Genomic DNA, 19,265 nt, shown 5'->3' with positions numbered 1-19,265 from the left:
TTTTTAATTCTAAATTCACCGTGTGTGTGTGTGTGTGTGTGTGTGTGTGTGTGTGTGTGTGTGTGTAGTTTTGTGGATTGAACCCAGTGCCTTGGGCATGCTAGGCAAGTGCTCTACCACTGAACTATACCCCCTTGCGTTTCAAATCTAAAAGGGAAATTGGACTATAAATACTTAAAGAAATTGACCAGTTCTATTTCCAACTTTTTATAAAAAGTTAGGATATTGGGTAATATATATTTTAATTATACTTTTATTGGTACATTAGAGTGAGATTCAGACTCATATAGATATCTACACAAGTCTTAGTGTGATTCCCTTCATGTCCCACTCCACTACCCAGCCCTCCCAGTGCATAACAGAGATACCTTCATACACAGACACGATATAATTTGAACATATATTTTTATCAAAAAATGTCTTGGGAGCCAAACACGAGGACACACACTTGTAATCTCCGTACTTGGGAGGCTGAGACAGGAGGATCACAGGTTCACAGACAGCCTCACCTATTTAGGTCTTCCACAACTTAGTGAGACCCTGTTTCAAAATAAAAACATAAAAAGTAGGGCTGGGGATGTAGGTCAGAGGCAGAGTGACCCTGGGTTCAATCTCCAGTACCACACACACAAAAGTCTTAGGTTTTTGTGAGGCTGACTATAAAATTTGGACATAAAAGCATAAAAGGTTCAAGTCTGGAGGTGATGTTAGGAAGGACAAAGTTCACCGGTGGGTCATCCTTTTATGCTAGAAAATTAAATGGCAGATGTGGGATCACCTTTTTTTTTTATATATTGGGGATTGAACCCAAGGGCATTCTGCCTTTGAGCTATACCCCTAGCCTTATTTTATATTTTAATTTTGAAAAAGTCTTGCTAAGTTGTGGAGGATCTCACTAAGTGGCTGAGGCTGGCCTCAAACCTGCAATCCTGTCTCAACCTTCCAAGTACTGGGATTATAGGCATACACCATTTTCACAACTGTAGCCACCCTTTTGATGATGACAGAATCGAGTCACTGGAGTCGTCCCACGGCCGGTTTTCCTTGATCATCACACTGAGGGGGTCAGGCCTTGCCATGCTGGCTGCCTGCTTTGTCCTGCGGGGCCCTATGCAGGAGAGTGTAACGGGGGGGGGGGGGCACACTAAGGCTTTCTTCCCGGTGGTAATCTTTCTCTCTCTGCGGCTTGTCAAGTCTTCAACCACATGCCACACTGTGATTCACTCTGCTTTCCTGGAAAGTCCCTGGTTATGCTGTGCTTTGTCTCTGGGGTGGGTGTGGGACTTTGGAAATTGTAGGGGGGTATGTTTACTTGGCTTTCAAATTATGTATGTAGGTTAGTTGCACAATGAATATATGGATCACTGTTTTTTTGTGTGTGAAGTAGGACATAGTGTCTAAGCTGTTTGCATTGCTTCTGAACCATCTATTCCGATCAGGAAGCATCATCCCCAGAAATAGCTTCAGCGTTTGCCTGGCTGTTGAAGCCAATGGTGATAGTGTTGCACCTGAGGTGCACTTGCCCCTGGAAAACTGAGGTCCTGGAAGAGTTCTTTCTTCCTGCTTACTGTGCCCTGTGACATGTATGTGTGCGCCTGATTCCCCCAAGCTGCCTGTGTTTCTTAGTCCCATGCATGGTATGTAGTAGTGCAGTGACTTTCGACTTTTGAGATATTCATGTAAGCAGAATTGTTGCTTATGATTGTAATTTTCTTCTTGCAGTTCCTCTACCCACATGTTCAAAGTCATCCTCTTCCACACAACCAGCTGCTACTGGTTTCAGAAGAGAAATGTAAGTGTGTCTTTAGGTGCTCTGTGGGGACATGATCGAATCTCCTAGACGTCTCTGCCATTGCTGAGGGTCCACTGACTTTTGACCTTTTGAGACCTAGAATTCTTATGGAAGAGCCTTCTCAAGCTTTGCTCTATTTCCTTATCTTGAGAATCATGGGTCTTGATACATAGATACCCAGTTTTATCACAGGGTAGAATGTTTGTAGAACAATTGGGTAGGTCATTTTTGCCTTCTTTAGTCAATCTTTTTTTTTTTTTTTTTGGTACTGAACACTGAACCCAGGGGCATTCGACATCTGAGCCACACCCCTAGCCCTACTTTATTTTTATTTTTCTATTTTGAAACAGTCTCACTAAGTTGCCGAGGCTTCCCTGGAACCTGCCATCCTCCTGTCTCAGCCTCCTAAGTACTGGGATTGCAGGTGTGCGCCACCACACCCAGCTTAGTCCATCCTTCTTTGGGATGCCTGTCACAGTGGCTAACCATAATAACAAGGGAGAGAGAGGCTTGGATGGGGAGAAAGGAAGGCTTAAGTGGCTAGAACAAGTCCATGGAGGATCTTAGGACATGTACTAATTTTGCCAAATTTTAAGAGAGGCAAATAAGGTGGTTATAAGGTCATATCCTTTCATGATGGCTTCAAGTTTGGGAAGTGGGGAAGGACAGAGCTCACTGGTGAGACTTCTCTTGGAACCTGCCTTTCATGTTCTAAGCAGAATCTGCTGACTGAAGGTTGGAAGGGCAGGCTTGAGGGGTGAGCTTAGTGTTCAGTTCCCACACTAATGCTCAATTTTCTCTTGCATTTTCATAACTAGAATCAGAAGGGAAGTGTGACTGAGTCTAAATTGTTACTGGTAATAAGGAACCATCTACAAACCCATTTAAGTGTTCAGGGTCTTGATCATGTGAAATTGACCCCCGTAAACATGCTTATCCCAAATATATTGTATAATAAGTTCTCTATTGTCATACAAGTATTGGTTTGGTTTTTGGCCCCTGAAAATAAGGCCTGCTAAATGAGCTCGTGTTATCCTTATATGAGATGGATGGTGTAAGGAAGGCAAGCTCTTGTTGAGGAAAGGTGAGCAGAATTGCTTAAGGTGTCACGTATTGTTGTCATTAAAGAGCGAAGCAAGCTGGGCGTGGTGGCGCACACTTGTAATCCCAGCGCTTGGGAAGCTGAGACAGGAGGATCGCACAGATTCGAAGCCTGACTCAGCTACTTAGTGAGGCTCTCAGCAACTTAGTGAGACCCTGTTTCCAAATAAAGTATATAAAAAAATTAGGTCTGGGAGTATAGCCCAGAGGTAGAAAAGCCCCTGGAATCTACCCCCAGTAACACACACACACACACACACACACACACACACACAGAATGAATCAAATGTAGGTCTTGAAGTAGACTGTAAAGAGAGGAAGGAGAAGCTGGGTGTGGTGGTGTATGCTTATAATCCCAGTACTTGGGGACACTGAGGCAGGAGAATCACAACTTCAAAGGGCAGCCTCCGTAACTTATTGAGACCCTCAGCAACTTAGCCAGACTATACATATATATATGATCTCTAGGAACCTTATGTATATTTGTTCAGTGTAGAATTGTCCCTGGGTTTAATGTCCAATACCAAAACAATGAACAAAAAGAGGAGAAAGGCTGGGCGGATTTTTTTTGTGTGTGTGGGGAAGGTTAAACCATCTTTCTTTTCTTTTAAGATATTGAACAGTTTCATATCCAAGTCACCCAAGAAGATGAAAACAGAGTGGTAAATTTTTGAAATTCCTTTTTATTGAGTGTGTACTTCTATAAAGAAATACGTTTCCTAGACTGTTAAAGATAGATTAATGCTATTGATATACAGCATATTCTTTTTTCTGTTTTTTGTGTGTGGTATTGGGGATGGAAGCCAGGAGCATTTGACCTCTGAACTAGACCCCTAGCCCTATTTTTTATACTTTATTTTGAAACAGGGTCTGAGTTGTGGAGGGCCTTACTAAGTAAATGAGGCTGGCCACGAAACTGCAATCCTCCTGTCTCAGCCTTCCAAGTACTGGGATTACAAACGTACGTCACTATGTCTGGGTGATACACAGCATGTTCTTTATTTGATATCTTTCAAATTATACATTTGCTATTGTAACATGTAAAATAAAACCTAGATATGCGAGGAAGTTAATTATCTCCTTTATCTCTGCCTCACCCCAATCTTTGTCTCCTGGGATAACTACCAGGCTCTTTGAGTCTTCCCACAGCGTTTGCCTCGCTCATGCAAACCCACACAAGGTCAGATGCACACATTTGGGAAACGGATTGGTTTTTAACCAAAGTAGAATCATAATATCTACACTTACTGCTGCTTTTTGCATTTGGTTTTTACTTAATATACCAGGAGTAGAAAGACTACTACAAGGAAAACGAACACATTGGTATTTATCCCAATTTTTATGCTATAGACACTTACCAAGTAGGCTCATGACACTTACACTGTAGTGTTCCCTTTTTATGTGTTTTCCACACCCTCCTTTTCACCTTTAACTTGTTTTTATAACCTGGTATGCATCTTTCATATTTTTCCCCATTTTTACATGATCTTCTACCCCACCTCTGACTCTTGGGTGGTTTGTTATCCACTCCTTCCTTATTCAACTTAAAAATTAAATTAAGAAATTAATTAACTGGACTGGTTCCAATCCACTCTCTAGAAGCATGAGTGGTCATACTTTTTCAGCCATTCTACCATGGATAGACATTTGCTTGATAGTCTTTTTTTTTTTTTTTTGGTTTTGCATTATAAATTACCTCAAATATTGGCACATATATTTCTTTGGGCTAAATACTTTGAGTTGGATTGTTTGGTTGGTGGTTATACACATTTTGTGAATTTCAATAGGGTATATTAGATGAATTTCCAAAAAAGTAGTTTTACAAGCAAAAGGTAAGGGTACCAGTTATAGGAAAATTTACTTTTTCAAAAAATGTTTCCAGCTGGGCATGGTGGTGCACGCTTGTAATCCCTGCGCTTGGGAGTCAGAGACAGGAGGATCGGGCAGGTTTGAAGCCAGCCTCGCTGGTTTAAGAAACCCTATTTCCAAATAAAAATATATAAAAAATAGGTCTGGGAGTGTAGCCCGGAGGTAGAATGGTTTCCAGGAACCCCAGTACCACAAAAAAAAAAAAAAGTTTCCAGTTTTATGGGTAAAGTTGTTATCTTAGTCTGTATTTCTCTGAATGTTAGTCAGTTTAAGTATCTTTTCCTATGTTTATTGCCTGTTCGACCTTGTTATTCAGAAGATTGATGTTATATCCTTGTCTATTTTTTACTGGGTTTCCTTTTTGTTTTCAATTTATATGACATCTTAATATAGTTCAGAGAGTAAAGTGATTTTCTTCAGTACTAGTCTGTATCAAAATAGTCTTTCTCTGACAGTTCTGATATTTCTCTGAAGATTTCAATTTTAGAGTTATGTGAACAAAATTGAAATGGAAAATGACATTTATCAATTATGTATCTGCTATTGAAAGCCTCAAATTAAGAGGCTGGGCTAGAAACTTCATAGGAGTGAGTGGCTGGAGCTCTGGGCCATGGGTGGCTTCTGGTGGCTAGGTGGGTGGGAGCCCATGGTCAAAAGAAAGTCTGATCAAAGAGAAAAGATGGACGGCTGAATCCCAAAGCCAGCAAGGGGAATTTAGAGGAGCGAATTAAAGAAGCAAGTTGGGGTCAGGAACTGGGAATGAGCATAGACCGAGGACTGGATTAGGATAAGATCGGAGAAGAGGGAGAGACACTTTGAAAAGAGTGAGGAGAATGGCTGACTAGAAAAGATTCTGCTGGCCAGCCTTGGGATTTCTTCATTCATGTGTGCTCTTCCCAGGGGCCCTTCTGTCCTCATTCTTAAAGTCTTCTACAACAGTTTCTTAGAACACAATACAGCTTCATTTATATTTATATAAAAATGATTCCATCCCACATTTTTAAAAAGTATTTATAATTTTTTTTTGGGTGGTACTGTGGTTCCTGGAAGCCCTTCTACCTCCGGGCTACACTCCCAGACCTATTTTATATTTTTATTTGGAAACAGGTTCTCTTAAGCCAGCGCTGCTGGCTTCGAACCAGCGTGATCCTCCTGTCTCTGCCTCCCAAGCACGGGGATTACAGGCGTGTGCCACCACGCCTGGCATAAAATAATTTTTAAAATATATTTGCCTCTTTAGGTAATTAAGAATCCTGGCCAGATCCCAAGAGACAGAATAGCTGAAGACTTTGTTTGGGCTCAGTGGGATATGTCAGAGCAGAGATTATACTACATTGATGTAAAGGTAAAAACTGGTCTGCGTATTTCTTTGATTCTGACCTTATGGTTACTTTGGTCTGTTAATTACTACATCTTCATTGATGGAATCAATCAATAAAAGTTTACTAAAAATAATGAAGAGATTTTTGTTTCAAGTCGGCTGCTTCTTCCTTTCCTCTCTCTCTCTCCTTCTCCCTGCTTTTTTAAAAAATGTTTTTGTTGATTTTTTTTTTGGGGGGTAATATTCTCATAATGTTTTTTTCTTTCAGAAATCAAGGAGTATCTTAAAATGCATTCAGTTTTATGCTGATGAGAGCTTTGACTTAATGGTAAGTCTAGAGAATGATTGAATGCAGGAACCTATAACATGTTGCCCCCTTTAATGAGAATTGCTATCATAAACAGTATTTTAGCTGAGCATGGTGGTGCACGCTTGTAATTCCAGTACATGGGAGGCTGAGTCCAGAGGATCACAGGTTTACCACTAGTCTCAGCTACTTAGTGAGGCCCTTCAAAACTTAGTGGGACCCTAATTCAAAATAAAGTCTAAGAATAGGGGCATGGGGATGTAGCGCAGAGTTAGAATGCCCCTGAGTTCAATCCCCAGTTCCACAAAACAAAATAACAAAACAAACCCAAAACATTATTTTAGCATTTTAAAAATTCTTTATTTTGAAACAAGGTCTCACTGAGTTGCAAAGGGTCTCACTAAGTAGCCGAGGCTGGCCACAAACCACGATCCTCCTGTCTCAGCCTCCCAAATGCTGGAATTACAAGGGTGTGCCACCACACCTGGCTATTTTAGTATTTTTGATGTGCTATTCATTCACATGAACAAGTAAAATAGTTCTTGCCATCTGAGGCTTTGGCTCCATGACAAATGCACAGTCAGCGTGGGCGGTGAGAGGGACACGTGCAGGAAGCCCCCAGTGCCTTAAGCTCAACGTCAGAGCCAGCTTGGTAGCAGGTAACGTCTGTAGCAGATGGTTCTCTCTAAGCGGTTGCAAGTTATTTGAATCTGAAGGAAGTTATTTGAAACAGTCTAGTGGATTTAATGATAAAAAAAAAGCCAATAAGAAAGCATGGTTTAACTAGTAAAAATTCTAGCTTTATTCCTGGAAAAGCTATTGGGAAGTGTTAGCCTTAAAATTAATCTCCAGTATTTTTATCTATCACTTGTGGTACTTGCTGTTCCTCTAGTCTAGGACCAATATTTATACCTAGGTCAGAGGGGTTTCATACCATTACTAGGGTTTTAGCCCTCCCGTCCCCTCTTTCTCTGGCTCACACACTTCCTCATAAAGACACACAGGCCTGCCTTCCTTACGTGGTCATCTGTCTTATAAAAGGCTATTGCTTCCAACTGGCCCATACACACCCCATTGGTGATATTCAGATCTAAGGCAGAGTTTGCCATGCCTTAGTTACTCAAGATATACGCACTCATCAAGCTTGTGATTGTCTGAAAACTCGAGTGTGTTTCCGCTGGACTGCCTGGGCTGTGCATTTGGGTGCAGCCTCTGAAGATGAAGAGGGTAGCAGGCTTCTCCTCATCCGGTGGGGGCAAGGCTGTCAGGCTTCCTCTGCATCTCAGAACCATCCTCTTTTAGTTAATTTTTTTCTTTTGCTGTACTAGGGATGGAACCCAGGGGCATTCTACCTACAAGCTACATCCCCAGCCCTATTTTTTATTCTCTCTTTTTTGAAACAGGGTCTCACTAAGTTGCAGAGGGCCTCGCTATAGCTGAGGCTGGTTGTGAACCCACAGTCCTCCTGTCTCAGCCTCCCAAGTACTGGGATTACAAATGTATGCCACCAGGCCCGGCCTAGTTAATGTTGTTTTGAATTTATTTTCTCCTGATTTTTTTTTTTTGACAGTTTGAAGCACCCTTGGATATACCATTAAGTGACTCAGAGTTTAAGTAAGTTATTCATAGATTGATGTTACTAATTTTTATAGACATTCATGAGCAAAATGATCATATTTATTCCTAATTCCTGGCATTCTGATAAAAGGAAAGTTTGGTATTCTCTCTGTTGTAGTTTTTTTTTTATATTCCTGTTCTCTATAGGGAATATAAGCAACGTTATCAAGCATGAACCTAGGACTTTATATGTAAAGTCAATGGTAATGATTTTCTTAGCCATTCTTTCTCTAGGACATCTTCATTTATTTTGACATGGATGAGCTTTTCTCCCTGTGATTAAATAAGATTATGAGTCAGAGAGCTGTATTTGGAGTCAGACATCAGAACCCTTTTCTTGTTGCCAGCAAGAGAATGTCACAGGTCAATCCACTTGTAGCTCAGCCAAGTCTGTTGCTTCATTTATTTTTTTTCCCTTAAAAAAATCAAGTTATTTTTCCAGAGTACATTACAGGTAGTAAAAACATGAGAAATTTTTTAAAAGAAGAAAAAAAAAAACATCCCATAAGGCTGTCAAAGCACAGAAGAAAGCCTTCCTGAATTAATGATAGTCTTTTTTTTTTTTTTTTTTTGGAGTTACCAGGGATTAAACCCAGGGACATTCTACTCCAAGCTACATTCTCAGCCCTATATTTTATTCTTTATTTTGAAATAGGGTCTCATTAAGTTGCAGAAGGCCTCATTAGGCAGCTGAGGCTGGCCGTGAACTTGTGATCCTCCTGTCTCAGCTGCCTACATACTGGGATTACAAGTGTGTGCTACCAAGCCCAGCTAGAGTAATGATAATCTTAAACTGTTATGTATTTCACTAGCTTTATCTCATCATCTGTGAATATATAATTGTACTTAATTTGAACCATAGTATATGTTTCAGAGTATGTTAATGCTAAATCACAAGAATTATGAAAATGCAAATTGCAAGTAATATATTTATCTATTGTCAGGCCCATACCATTTATGTATCATGTATTTTTCAAAACTTACTGTTTTATAGAATTTCTTAACAAAAATTGTATCCACTTAATGTCTCAGTAACAAGTCTCTACTTCTAAAGGTATTTTATAGTGGTTGCTCACATCATTTATAAGGGAATGGAGTTTTAAATGTATTCAGCAACTTATTTTCCTTTATGTTCTCAGACTTGTCAACTTTGGGTATGATCGTCATCAAGACCAAGAGGAATCATATAAACACCTGTCTCTGCACGTTATTACCAACCATACAGGTACAACTAGGGTTGTATCAATTTATTTAATTATACTTGAATTTTATATAAAATGTAGTTATTGTTTAACAATATGGATCCTGAAAATTAAATATGGCAAACCCATTTTATTATGTAGGTAATCATGTGGATGTATACTTATCTTCTCCACTCTAATTTTATTTAGTCTTTTTTTTAAATGCTAGGGATTGAGCATTAAGTATGCTAAGCACATGCTCTAGGTGGGACACCCCTGGGCCCTCCACTGTGATTTCACACATATGCCATCTGTATGAAAGAAGCCAGAGTCAACAGGATTATTACTCTGTTATTGGTATTAGTTTAATAGAGAGGGTGGATTTGTATTTGATCAGTTCATATTTTCTCACTTGCTCCATCTTTGAACAAATGGTACAAGGGATGGGGATGCTTTCGATGTCAGGTTTAATGATGTGTTTGGGTTTTAAGCCTATGTACTTGGCTTTAAGAGCTATGCTATAACCTACTGTTCTAAAAGTTGGAGTTTGATGTAAAGTTTCTACTGTATAACATTTTGTCCCTTCACACCTGTTTATTGTAAACTGAGAAAATGGAGAGAAAGAAAGAATATTTAAAATGAGAGAAGAGGAATATGATTACATTCAATAAACCTAATGAAAAAATGCACATTAATCTAAATCAACTCTGAAAATAAAGTCTAGTAATCAATTTTAACATTCTAACTTGAGCAGACATTTTCTACTTGTGTAATACTTAGATTAAAATAATATTCTCTCATATATATGTACAATTATGTCAATGAAAATGAAAATTAAAATAATATTCCCCCAAACCTAAATTATACAGTATTTACACATTAACCAAACACTTATTGACCACTTACTATATACTAGGTTTGGGGGATTCAGTGATAAGCAAAACCAAATCAATATTTATTAGTATAGGGATCACTATTTGGTGTATATTTTAGACATTACCTGAGTACATGTATAGTATTTAAAGAGAATCATAATAAATATTAGTGAGAATTATAGAAAGCCATGAGAATATATAATAGAGGCTTAATAGAAGACCCTAACTATCTTCAAATATATTCTTTTTTTTTGTGGTGTTAGGGATGGAACCCAGGGGCCTTCTACCTCCAAGTACTCCCAGACCTATTTTATATTTTATTTGGAAACAGGGTCTCTTAAGCCAGCTGAGGCTGGCTCCAAATCTGCACGATTCTCCTGTCTCAGCCTTCCAAGCGGGGATTACAAGCGTGCGCCACACACACCCGGCTTAAATATATTCTAATATAGCCCACTTATCACTGTTTCTCCCTCCTTCAGAGTTCTTCCATTCTTTGTTCTGAAAATTGTCCCTGCATCCCTATAACCGCCACCCCAGGTGTCCCTCAACCAGACAAATATCTCTATAAACTAGTCCTGGGGAGTTCAAGGAAGAAAGGAATAGTTGAAGTGAAGGACCATGGATGTCCCTTCACTGAAGTGTGTTAAGCAGGCAGTGACAAGATTAGGTACTTATTCTTAAGACAACTCTGTGGCTGCTGTGTGAAGGACAGGTTGGAGGAGGAGAGAGAAAAAGTGGGGAGATAACAGTTAGGATGAGGTTGGAGTGATAGGTTTAGGTTGAGGGAGGCCTGAACTATGACTAGCAGTAGAAGGGAGAGGCTAGAGGAGTTTGAGGGGCATTTTGGGGGTAAAACCGAGAGCATGTACTATATAAATCACACAGAGGACTAGCTCCTGGGTCTCTGGCATCAGCAGTAGGTGAACAGTAGTGCCACTTACTGAGGTATGGGGCTTTGGGTGGGACTTGTAAAGGAAGATCATGAGTTTTCTTTTGAAAATGTTAACCAAGAGATCTGGAGCTTAAAAGAGGTGTCGGGACCGGTGGTAAACCAATGTGGAATGTGTCAGAATGTCACTGGCATTGAAAGCCATGGGAGGGGTGTAGGATCAGGAGGGAAGATGGTTAGGAATGAGGTCTGGGAGCCTGAATGTTTAAGGGTTAGGTGGACCATCCAAAGGACAAGAGAAAAATGGAGAGAGAGGAAACCCCAAACAAGTGTGGCCCAGAAGCTGAAGGTAGGTGGGTTGTCACAATGGGGAGGAGAGGGGGCTGTCAAGAGTTGGGAGAGGCAGCCGGGCGTGGTGGCGCACGCTTGTAATCCCCGCGCTTGGGAGGCTGAGACAGGAGGATTGCGCAGGTTCGAAGCCAGGCTCAGCTGGTTTAAGAGACCCTGTTTCCAAATAAAATATAAAATAGGTCTGGGAGTGGGAGTGTAGCCTGGAGGTAGAAGGCCCCTGGGTTCCATTCCCAGTACCACCAAAAAAAAAAAAAAAAAGAGTTGGGAGAGGGGGCGCATGGGGTCATTGCCGGCTGACTGTTAGGAGATGGAGGCAAAATCTTGTTTGTACCTGGATGAGACCACATGGGATTGCGAAGGTGTAGCGGCGTGTGTGGGCACTTGAGAGACGGCTGCTAAAGGTGGCAGTGGAGTTTAGTGGATATTATTTTTTAAGATGGTAGCAGTGCCAGTATGTTCAAATCCTCACAGGATATATTTAATGGAGAGGGGAAAGAGGATGGTGTGCTGTAGAGAGGAGTCATTGGGGGTGAATCTGCTTAGGAGATGGAATAATGTGGCACCTGGAGCTCACATGGGGCCAGGGTAGCTTCTTCTCTCACATTATACTATAAATCTGCTGGATATAAACAATTTTAGCCTATAATTTGATGTAGCTTTATATTCTTTCTCTCTCTCTCTCTCTTTTTTTTTTTTTTTTTTTTTTGCTGATCTGGGGATGGAACCCAGGGGCATTCAACCTCTGGGCTATAGCCCCTGCCCTATTTATTTATTTATTTTTTTGGTGGTACTGGGGTTCCTGGAAGCCCATCTACCTCTGGGCTACACTCCCAGACCTATTTTTTTTTATATTTTGAAACAGGGTCTCGTAAGCCAGCGCGGCTGGCTTCGAACCGGCGCGATCCTCCTGTCTCCACCTCCCAAGCGCGGGGATTACAAGCGTGCGCCACCATGCCCGGCTCCCTGCCCTATTTTTTATTCTTTATTTTGAAACCGGGTCTCACTCAGTTGCAGAGGGCCTCACTAAGTAGCTGAGGCTGTCTGCGAACCGTGATCCTCTGGTCTCAGCCTCCCGAATGCTGGGATTACACGCGTGCGCCACCACGCCCGGCTTAGCTTTATATTCTTTTCTATTTTGTTCCCATGAGAATTTCTCCTGAAGAGTAGCAGCTGTAACCCATAAATGGGCGATCTGTGGCATACCTTATTTAATAAAACATTAGGTTTATCTGGCAAGAGATGAGAAAGTCAGTCTTTATTTTCCTTTTTTCTTTCCCAGCAATGTCAAGGAGAGTAGAAAATGACTTGCTCTTCACAGTAAGCTCTGAAATAGAAAAGGCCTGTTGTAAAAGGGGTGCTTCCAGACGTACAGATTAAAACGCCAGAGAATCAGTCTTTGGGCTTTTCACTCATAGGTTGAGCATTCACATATTTCCCAAATCAGTTTTTAAAAGTGATGTTTGTTGCCAGGTGTAGTGGCACCTGCCTATAATCCCAGTACTTGGAGGCAAAGACAGGAGGATCGCAGATTCAAAGCCAGACCCAGCAACTTAGTGAAACCCTCTATAACTTAGACCCTTTTTCAAAATAAGAAATAAAATAGGGTTGGGGGTATAGCTCAGAGGTAAAATGCATATGGTTTCAATCTCCAGCAACACAGCACGCATGCACATTTGTGTTGACCTCTGTGGCTAAAACAGAATCTACCCAGCAGTGTAGGATTAGAGAAAGGAGCAAAGAATCTCATCTGAATATAGTTTCTTTCTAGAATACAAGAGCTTAGAAAACATGGCCTATGGAAAGAATTCTTATAGTCAGACTCAGGGCCTTATACAAACACAGTTTGTTTTACCTGTTTACATTGATGACGATGATGATGATATCATGATGTTTGACATCCACTTGTCACACTTGGTCATTAGGAGCTACTTTGTTCTTTCAGCATTACTTTTTAAGTTCTCAAAGCATCTTTGTTCTCAATTTCCTGCCCTAAGAAAAGAAATGAAAAGAAATGAAATTTGCTACCTTCTAAGGAAGAGAAGCTAACATTCGGAGGATGGTTGTGCTCATGAAAGCTGATGGTGGCAAAAACACTATTGCTGGGGTCAGGCCACCTGTGGGTTAAGATTATGAGTTTTCATAGGTATTACTCTTTTTTGTGTGTGGTACTGGGGGGTGGAACCCAGGGGCTTTTCTATCTCTAGGCTATACTCCCAGACCTATTTTATACTTTATTTGGAAACAGGCTCACACTAAGTTGCTGAGAGCCTCACTGAGTAGCTGAAGTTGGCTTCGAACTTGTGTGATCCTCCTGTCTCAACCTCCCAAGTGCTGGGATTACAAGCGTGCGCCACCACGCCTGGCTAGTATGTTTTTTAAATCTTTCATTAGTGCATTGTAATTAGACATCATAGATTCAAAGTGATGCAAATGTACATGTGCCCAACCCTCGGTATACTTCTCATCCCACCCTTTCCCTTCTCACTCTCTGTACATGTTAGTGACATTGGTATTGATACTTTCGTATATTGCTCTGGTATTTGAACTAGTTCCTTCTTCATACTCCTTTTCCTCCTTCGCACCTCCCCAATCTAGTTCCTCTCTTCCATTTGTCTCTTTCCCTTTATCTGAAGTCTTTTATGTTTCCTATTTTCTTTTACTGAAAATTAGTACAACCACTATGGACATGAGTATAAAGGTTTCTCAAAGACTAGGAATGTAGCCATCATATGACCCAGCCATTCCACTCCTTGGTATCTTTCCAAAATAAAGTCAGAATACTATTGTGATCCATACATATCCATGTTTATAGCAGTAAAAACTACAATAGCCAAATTATGGCACTAACTTAGGTGTTCGACAGATGAATAAAGAAAATTGTGCTATATATACACAATGGAATTTTACACAACCAGAAAGAACAAAATCACGTCATTTGCAGGAAAATGGGTGAAATTAGAGAATATTATGCTAAGTGAGATCAGCCAGTTTCAAAAAGTCAAAGGTTAAGCCGGGCGTGGTGGCACACGCTTGTAATCCCAGCATTTGGGAGGCTGAGACCAGAGGATCATGGTTTGCAGACAGCCTCAGCTACTTAGTGAGGCCTTGCAACTTAGTGAGACCCGGTTTCAAAATAAAGAATAAAAAATATGGCAGGGGGTGTAGCTCGGAGGTCGAATGTCCCTGCGTTCCGTCCCCAGACCCGCAAAAAAAAAAAAAAAAAAAAAGTCAAAGGTTATATTTTTTTTTTATATAGGTGTTTCTAATAAATCTCTTATAGTAGAAGGGTAAATAAGTCAGAGACTTAAGCATTGAGAAGAAAGACAAAATTCTAATTCCTTCTGTGCCTACTAGCTTTGAAACTGGGCTCATGATCTAAGTCAGCAACTAGACTTGTTTCTTGTGCACATGTGCTGAGAGCCACTGGGGAAATGTGTACATTCTCTTGTCTGCTCATATAATTGCAAGCGTTGCTCTTCACAAGTTCTCAGTTAGGCCAGCGTTTTAGTGTGTTACAGGACCTTTTAATAATTGTTCCAATGAGATAATTTTCCATAGCGTCTTGTCCCTAATAGTTTTCCTTGTCTAAATGGTTTCTCAAAGACTAGCCAATGTTATCTTCATCATTGATGGATTCTTAAGTCTCTGGATATATCATTAAGAGAAGGCTTTGTTTTCTCAAACTGTGACTTCCTTCAACTTAAAAATAGCAGCAAAATTATTCTGGAATAATGATAGCGACTAACTTAAATATTTTGCCAGGGCTTCATGCACATCTCATTTAATTCTCACACAAGATCCTTAGGAAGTAGGTTTCATATTTTATTTACCTTAAAGGAAATTGAGCCATAATTAAGTAGACTCAGGCAAAAGCCAAGATTCATATACAGACATGCTGACCTTTAGAAAGTGGTTCTCAACCTTGGTTGCACATTAGACCTATTAGTGAGCTTTTGAAGATACGCTTAGGTCTCACCCCCGGGGTGTGATTTAGTTGGCTGGGGTGGAGCCTGAGCATCTGTGATCCCAAGTAAGTTGACTGTATGGTCAGGGTTAGGAACCAGTTCTCCAGAGCCATGTTGACTCATGAGGTAGCCACTAGCCATGTGTGGCTATCTAAGTTCATCAGAATAGAATTTTTTAAAAAGTTCCTTAGTCACACAAGCCAAAGTGCTTGTAAGTCCTCAGTGGCCACCTATGGCTAGTGGCTACCATATTGGACTTCCTAGGCATAGAAAATTTCCATGATCAAATAAAGTTCATTGGATAGCATCATAAAGCCTCTGCATACCCCACTCCACACTGATGTGTCTTCTTTTCTCCTTTGGATTTGGGAGAAAAAACTAAACTACAACTTATCATTTCAGAAATATTTGCTTACTAGATCTAAATGTGGTTCTTAATATATTAATTAGGGACATCTATTTTACATATTACTTCGATATTTTTTCAAAATGAGAAAAAAAGATCACCGTTATTCTACTGAGGATGGTTTGTGGAAGATTTTGTTAGAAAGGTTAGGGTCTTATTTGTTGATATTTTATGTTTATTCCTTAGGTTAGATTCCTAAAAGAAGAATGACTGGGTCTATAGGTCTGAATATATTCAGTCCTCTATAAAACTTTTTTTTTGTGTGTGTGTGTGTGTGGTACTAAGGATTAAACCAGGGGCATTCTACCTCTCAGCTATACCCCCAGTCCAATTTTTTTTTTTGGTGGTACTGGGGTTCCTCGAAGCCCTTCTACCTCCGGGCTACACTCCCAGACCTATTTTTATACTTTTTTTTTTATTTGGAAACAGGGTCTCTTAAGCCAGCACACACAGCTGGCTTTGAACCTGTGCGATCCTCCTGTCTCCACCTCCCAAGTGCGGGGGATTATAAGCGTGCACCACCACGCCCGGCAGCCAATTTTTTTATTCTTTGTTTTGAAACAGGATCTCAGTAAGTTGCAGAGGGCCTCACTAAGTAGCTGACGCTGACTGAAAACCTATGATCTTCCTGCCAGCCTCCCAACTGCTGGATTTACAAGCATGTAATTACAGTGGGATTGCTTCAAATAAGAGTAATGTATTTTTTTATATTGGGGTTTGAACCCAGCCTAATTTTTAAAAATTCCCTCTTCAACTACTATTTGAGAATTTCTTCCTACTGCTTCTTTGACAACACTGCTAATTGTTTTTAAATTTTTTTCTGGGCTGAGAATGTAGGTCAGCAGTAAAGTGTTTGCCTAGCATGTATGAGGTCCCGGGTTAAATCCCCAGCACCAATAATAAAAAAGAAAATACTGATTTGAAAGGAAAAATATGGTGTATGGATTTAATTTTTCTTTATTACTAGAGATTTTTTATTTCCCTATGTTTGCTAGCAGTTTCTTTGATTCTAGAACATGAATGAATGAGATAAACCAGTGGATTTATCTGTCTCCCTCTTCCTCTCTCCCTCTCCTTTTCTCTTTCCTCTTTCTCCTCTCTCTCTCTCCTCTGTGTGTGTGTGCGCGCGAGCGTGTGTGTGTGTGTGTGTGTGTGTGTGTGTGTGTGTGTGTGTGTGTGTATGTATATGTGTGCATGTGTGTGTGTGGGCCCAGGGGCATTCTACCACCAAGCTATACCCCCGGCCCAATTTATTCTTTATTTTGAAACAGGATCTGACTAAGTTGTGGAGGGCCTCACTAAGGCTGTCTGTGAACCTGGATCCTTCTGTCTCAGCCTCCCAGATGCTGGGGTTACAAGCGTGCTCCATCATGCCCAGCTTACTAGTTGTTGTTGTTTTATTTTTAATGATGTTTACTGTATCAAAGTAATCAAAGTGGTATGTGGGACTTTTGTAACTCCTACAGTTATTTTTGTTGATGCTTTGTTAATAGATTACTCTTAACTAGCCATGGAAGCACACACTTGTAATCCTAGCACTTGAGAGTCTAGGACAGGGGGATCCCAGATTCAAGGACAACCCCAGCAACTTGGGGAGACCCTGTTTCAAAAATAAAACGGGCTGGGAGTATAGTTTGAAGGTAAAATGGCCCCAGTATAAAAAAAAAATCTTACTCTAAGCAATCCCACTGTAATTTTTTTTAAAAGTAAGAGTAGTTTCTGCTCAGTAACCAGAAGAGAGTAGTCTTGATAGAATCATCATCATTTTATCTGAGAGTTATTTTTATTTTGTATTTTCAAGAAGTTGCAATAATATATTTTTATAATAATTATTTTAAATATCATTAAAACAATCACAAATACATATTATACTCAGATGCTTACAAATAGCCTTCCTTAAAAAATAGGCTTTTTTTCTTACTGTGATTCTTTGTTAAAGGAACTAGTGGAATATAATAAAGGAAATATTAAATCAACTGAAGTAGAGTGGTGATTGAATTCACACAGCTAGTTAATTAATATTTGCCCTGGACTGGATTTTCTGACTTCCTGCCAAGTTTTTCTACCCAGCAATGTCCTATTTCAGTTAATGACATAAATGTTAGCATTAGAATAAAAGTACAGGTTGAGAGCATTCCTAGACTGAAAATCTAAAATCCAAAATTTTTGAGCACCAACATGACACTTAGAAAAGTTCCAGATTTTAGAGTATTTTGTATTCCCAGATTAGGAATGTTCAACCAATGGTCAATATAAATATTGCACAATCTGAAATACTTCTGGTCCCAGGCATTGCAGATAAGGGAAGCACTACTCTTATCAGGTTAAGCCTGATGCCCTCATTGGTAGATCATTGGTGGACAGTAATCTGTCCAGTTGGTAGCGGTTAGATGATGCACAGTTTCACGCTGTGAGAGACAGGAGGCTGCCGGTGTTCTGAGTGTTGAGTTAGCCATGGTGGTCTGAGCACATCTGGACAGGCCACTCTGTACCAGAAGCTCTTCTTTTGCCTTGGGTCAAGGCTTTCAGTGACCCAGTGATGGATGGGAATAAGCCCACGCTCTGTATTTGCTGTTATTGCTCCACAAATTAGGTCACAGTTTGCCTTTCAATTTATTTATTTTTTGGTATTGGAGGTTGAACCCCGGGATATTCTACCTCCGAGCTATGCTCCCGTCCTATTTTTTGAATTCTTTGTTTTATTTTGCTGTACTGAGAATGGAACCCAGGGCATTTATTTTATTTTATTTTTTGCGGGTTTAGGGATGGAACCCAGGGGCATTTGACCTCCGAGTTACACCCCCTGCCCTATTTTTTATTCTTTATTTTGAAATCGGGTCTCACTGAGTTGCAGAGGGCCTCACTAAATAGCTGAGGCTGTCCGCGAACTGTGATTCTCCGGTCTCAGCCTCCCGAATGCTGGGATTACAAGCGTGCACCACCACGCCCGGCTTAGAACCCAGGGCATTTTAACTCTGAGCTACACTCCCAGCCCTATTTTTTTTAATTCTTTATTTTGAATCAGGGTCTCACTGAGTTGCAAAGGGCATTACTACGTAGCTGAGGCTATCCGTGAACCGCAGTTCTCCTGTCTCAGCCTCCCAAATGCTGGGATTACAAGCGTGTGCCACCATGCCTGCCTTTTGATTCTTTATTTTGAAACAGGGTCTCACTAAGTTGCAGAGGGCCTCACTAAGTAGCTGAGGCTGGCTGAGAACCTGTAATTCTCCTGACTCAGCCTTCCAAGTACTGAGATGACAAGCACGTACCACCATGCTTGGCTTTGCCTTTCAGTTTATAAAAACAAGATTGAACACCTGTAAAAAAGGAAATATTATTTTTATAAACTAGGCTATAACCAGAAGGTGGCAAAACAGAAAAGAGGGCAGAGCAGTGTGTATATTAATATGGAGAATCCCATGAAATTTGGAAACTTTTCTAGACTCTTGTGACTTCATATATAGGAGTGTGTCTGTATCTGTTTTCCTATCATAGCAGGTCACAACATACTGCTTAACACTGTTGATGCTAAAGAGTTGATTTGGAATTTCTTAACAATTTGATACTTTACCACTTTTACAATTTGGTAAT

At 40.3% G+C, this 19,265-nt stretch overlaps 1 protein-coding gene across 1 annotated transcript in view; it reads left to right on the top strand.

Moving 5' to 3' along the window:
• Positions 1-19,265, top strand: part of GSAP (gamma-secretase activating protein) — a gene marked incomplete at both ends in the record, with an annotated part of 101,003 nt that overhangs the window by 27,736 nt on the left and 54,002 nt on the right. Inside the window, 6 exon segments of the mRNA XM_080701053.1 lie at positions 1,723-1,792; positions 3,506-3,555; positions 6,003-6,107; positions 6,352-6,411; positions 7,961-8,004; positions 9,147-9,232. Of these exon segments, the coding sequence (XP_080557179.1) occupies positions 1,723-1,792; positions 3,506-3,555; positions 6,003-6,107; positions 6,352-6,411; positions 7,961-8,004; positions 9,147-9,232 (415 nt within the window).

Source organism: Muscardinus avellanarius (genome assembly GCF_963383645.1).
Source record: "Muscardinus avellanarius genome assembly, chromosome: 9".
Taxonomy (NCBI): domain Eukaryota; kingdom Metazoa; phylum Chordata; class Mammalia; order Rodentia; family Gliridae; genus Muscardinus; species Muscardinus avellanarius.
This window is presented reverse-complemented; position numbering and strand designations above follow the sequence as displayed.